We start from the raw sequence: 2,639 nt of genomic DNA, 5'->3' as shown, positions 1-2,639 counted from the left end.
TCGCCCAACCTCAAACTCCTCAGATTACATCAACACAGACCAGAAGTGCATTATGTACTGTATCCACAAGGGTCTGAAGCTCTGCCTTCTTGCACTCCTCTTCAAATACCTCAGAGACTCTGTAAGAGATACAAGAAACAACATGAAGACTAGAAACTACATTCCTCCGGGGAGGCTCATTTCTGACGTCCTGATTGAAAGCGGTCTCGTGGACCATCTGATATAGTTCAGACTCATGGAAGACGTGATGATAGATACTGGAAGAGCTCTGAACGCCCGCAATCTGAAAAGCATGGGAATTCTGAATCAAGTAAGGGTCAAACCAACTCTGGACACCTCTTGGGAAGCTCTTAAAGATCAGAGAAAGATCCCAAATGGACTCTATCTGTTCTCAAAGATCGACCCTCCAGAGGTAGTCATGTACTACTTAGATGATCTGCGCAAACAAGGAGTTGAGTTCTCAGACTTCTCCCTAGACTGGTTGCCAGAATTTCCTCCAGACTTCATGAAGAGGCCACAAGAACCATCTGAGAAGGCAAAGCAGGCGAAGAGAGCAAAGCTGGGAGAATCTTCTGGATCAAGACCTCTAGTACCTCTAACTGGATCCTCTGGTAAGTCTGTCTCTCTCCCTCCTTCTGTACAAGTTAAACTTATTGCTTCCTCAATCCATCAACCAACGCCCATATACACTAACTTAGAAACTCCTCCCTCAACCACCAGACCATCTAACCAACCCTCTCAAAAATCCAACCTGGCCACCACATCTTTACCCATTTCGGAAGCAAAAATGCTAAACGAAACAACCTCACCCTCCTCATCTTCTTCCCCAGAATCACCACCCTACTACACACTTTCATCAGACACTGAACCATCTGATCCTCACTCCCCAACTCTGGCTCAGCTCCAAACACGTGCTCTGGCCTCTCAACAACCAACACAATCCATTCCTGAACCAGAAGTTACCTCTCTACCCACAAAAAACCCAAACACAACCACATCTGACCCTCCATCATCTGAACCAATTCACTCTGAATCACAACCTCACAACTCCGAGATACCCCCACCAACTACATCCGCTGAACCACAAACTCTCACACTTAACTTAAGCCCTCCCATTTCTCCACCCCAAGCCTCTGAACCTGATAACACCCTTCTAACCCTTGAGGAAGCAATAAAGGTGTTTGCAGAAGCTTCAGCTGACAAGGTCAAGTCTCTGACCATCAACTCTGGCATCAGTGATGATCCCTCCGCTGTAAGGACTCACTGGAACAAAGTGATAAGTTGGATGACCTATGAAGCCTTTAAGTTGAAAGGCCTCTCTGAGCAAGTCCGCAACGACTTCATCAGAGACGCTGAGATCAGACTTCAAGAGCGTCTAGCTAGAGAAGCTGAGGAGCGGGCACGCAAAGAAGCTGAAGAGAAAGCAAAGCAAGAAGAACTACAAAGGATCAAGGAAGTTGAGGCCAAAGCTCTAGTTGATGCCGCTGCTGCTGCTGAAGCTGAAGCACAAGCCAAAGCTGCCGCTGAAAAAGCAGCTGGTTTGGCTGAAGAGTCTGCCGCCAGGATAGAAAAGGATGCTCTGACTCAGGGGGAGTCCTCCACCTTTGTCCCTCTGGTCCTAAAGACTCTTGAAGAACTACAGAAAGAACAGCAGGAAGTCCGAGCCAGATTGGATCAACAGGATTCCGTAAATGTCAACATTCAGAATCTGCTGACCCAGCTGCTCCAGAGGATGCCTCCACCTCCAAACCCTTAGGCACCTAGGATTTATTTCCGTGTTCTTATCTTTTGCTTGTTGCTTTTCTCTGATTTGCGTGTTGTTTTCTGCTTCTTTGTTTTTCTGCATTTCTGGCTTTTGTACTTGCTATCTATGAATATATATATCGTTGTGCTCATTTTTTTCACTAAGTCTTTTTGATTCAAACAAAAAGGGGGAGAACTAAAAACAGCTCTGATGAAAACATATCTAACTCCTACAAAACTTTGCAAACATTGTTCCTAATCTTTGACTTAGAAATTTGCAGGAAAGTAGCTAGAAACACCAAATCATGGAAGGTCTGGTAAGAACTTCTGAAATCCCAGATTTAACTCAGGGGGAGCTCACTTCTATCTGATCTTTAACTCTCATCTAAAAATGTTTCATCTCTAATTTAAAATTGTTTTGTCATCATCGAAAATGGGGAGTTTGTAAGAACAAAATTGGTTCTACAATAGAATTCCAAGATTTTGATGATAACAAAGGATGAAACCTAAAATGGCACCCTAACGAAATTTTTCTAAGTGTGCAGGACTCTGAACAGCAACGAAGGACTCCGATCATTTTATCAGATACAAACACTGATCAGATACAAAGTGCTAGAAGATCAGACGCCGCTAAGGAAGAAGTACGCCCAAGAAGTTCTAAATCTGACCAAAGCAAGACAATAAAAAGAACCAGAAGCTCTAACAACTATTTGTCTTAGTTCTGATGAACAAGAAGACTAGTACTCTGAGAAGCTCTGATGAATTCAGACATGATCTCCTTCTGAAGAATGACTTCGATACAACAAGACTCTGATGAAGATTCACCAAGTCCAGAAAGACTAACGAAAAGAATTTCTCAATATGGAAATGAAGTATTTTAAGAAAGAAGTTATTCA

At 43.4% G+C, this 2,639-nt stretch overlaps 1 protein-coding gene across 1 annotated transcript; it reads left to right on the top strand.

Moving 5' to 3' along the window:
• The first annotated feature begins 418 nt into the window (after nucleotides 1-418).
• On the top strand, nucleotides 419-2,462 carry LOC127094369 (uncharacterized). Its single transcript, XM_051033209.1, has 3 exons — nucleotides 419-1,204; nucleotides 1,307-1,615; nucleotides 2,289-2,462. The coding sequence occupies exons 1-3, from the start codon at nucleotides 419-421 to the stop codon at nucleotides 2,460-2,462; spliced, it is 1,269 nt and encodes a 422-aa protein (XP_050889166.1).
• Nucleotides 2,463-2,639: the final 177 nt, after the last annotated feature.

Source organism: Lathyrus oleraceus, chromosome 6 (assembly GCF_024323335.1).
Source record: "Lathyrus oleraceus cultivar Zhongwan6 chromosome 6, CAAS_Psat_ZW6_1.0, whole genome shotgun sequence".
Lineage (NCBI taxonomy): Eukaryota > Viridiplantae > Streptophyta > Magnoliopsida > Fabales > Fabaceae > Lathyrus > Lathyrus oleraceus.
This window is presented reverse-complemented; position numbering and strand designations above follow the sequence as displayed.

What these genes read in the sequence shown, in the direction of transcription:
- LOC127094369 (XM_051033209.1), top strand. Translation starts at nt 419, where the DNA reads ATGTACTACTTAGATGATCTGCGCAAACAAGGAGTTGAGTTCTCAGAC. An exon ending in CAGAAGCTTCAGCTGACAAG is followed by an intron (nt 1,205 to 1,306) that starts GTCAAGTCTCTG and finishes GAAGCCTTTAAG; the next exon opens with TTGAAAGGCCTCTCTGAGCA. An exon ending in CCTCCACCTTTGTCCCTCTG is followed by an intron (nt 1,616 to 2,288) that starts GTCCTAAAGACT and finishes CTAAGTGTGCAG; the next exon opens with GACTCTGAACAGCAACGAAG.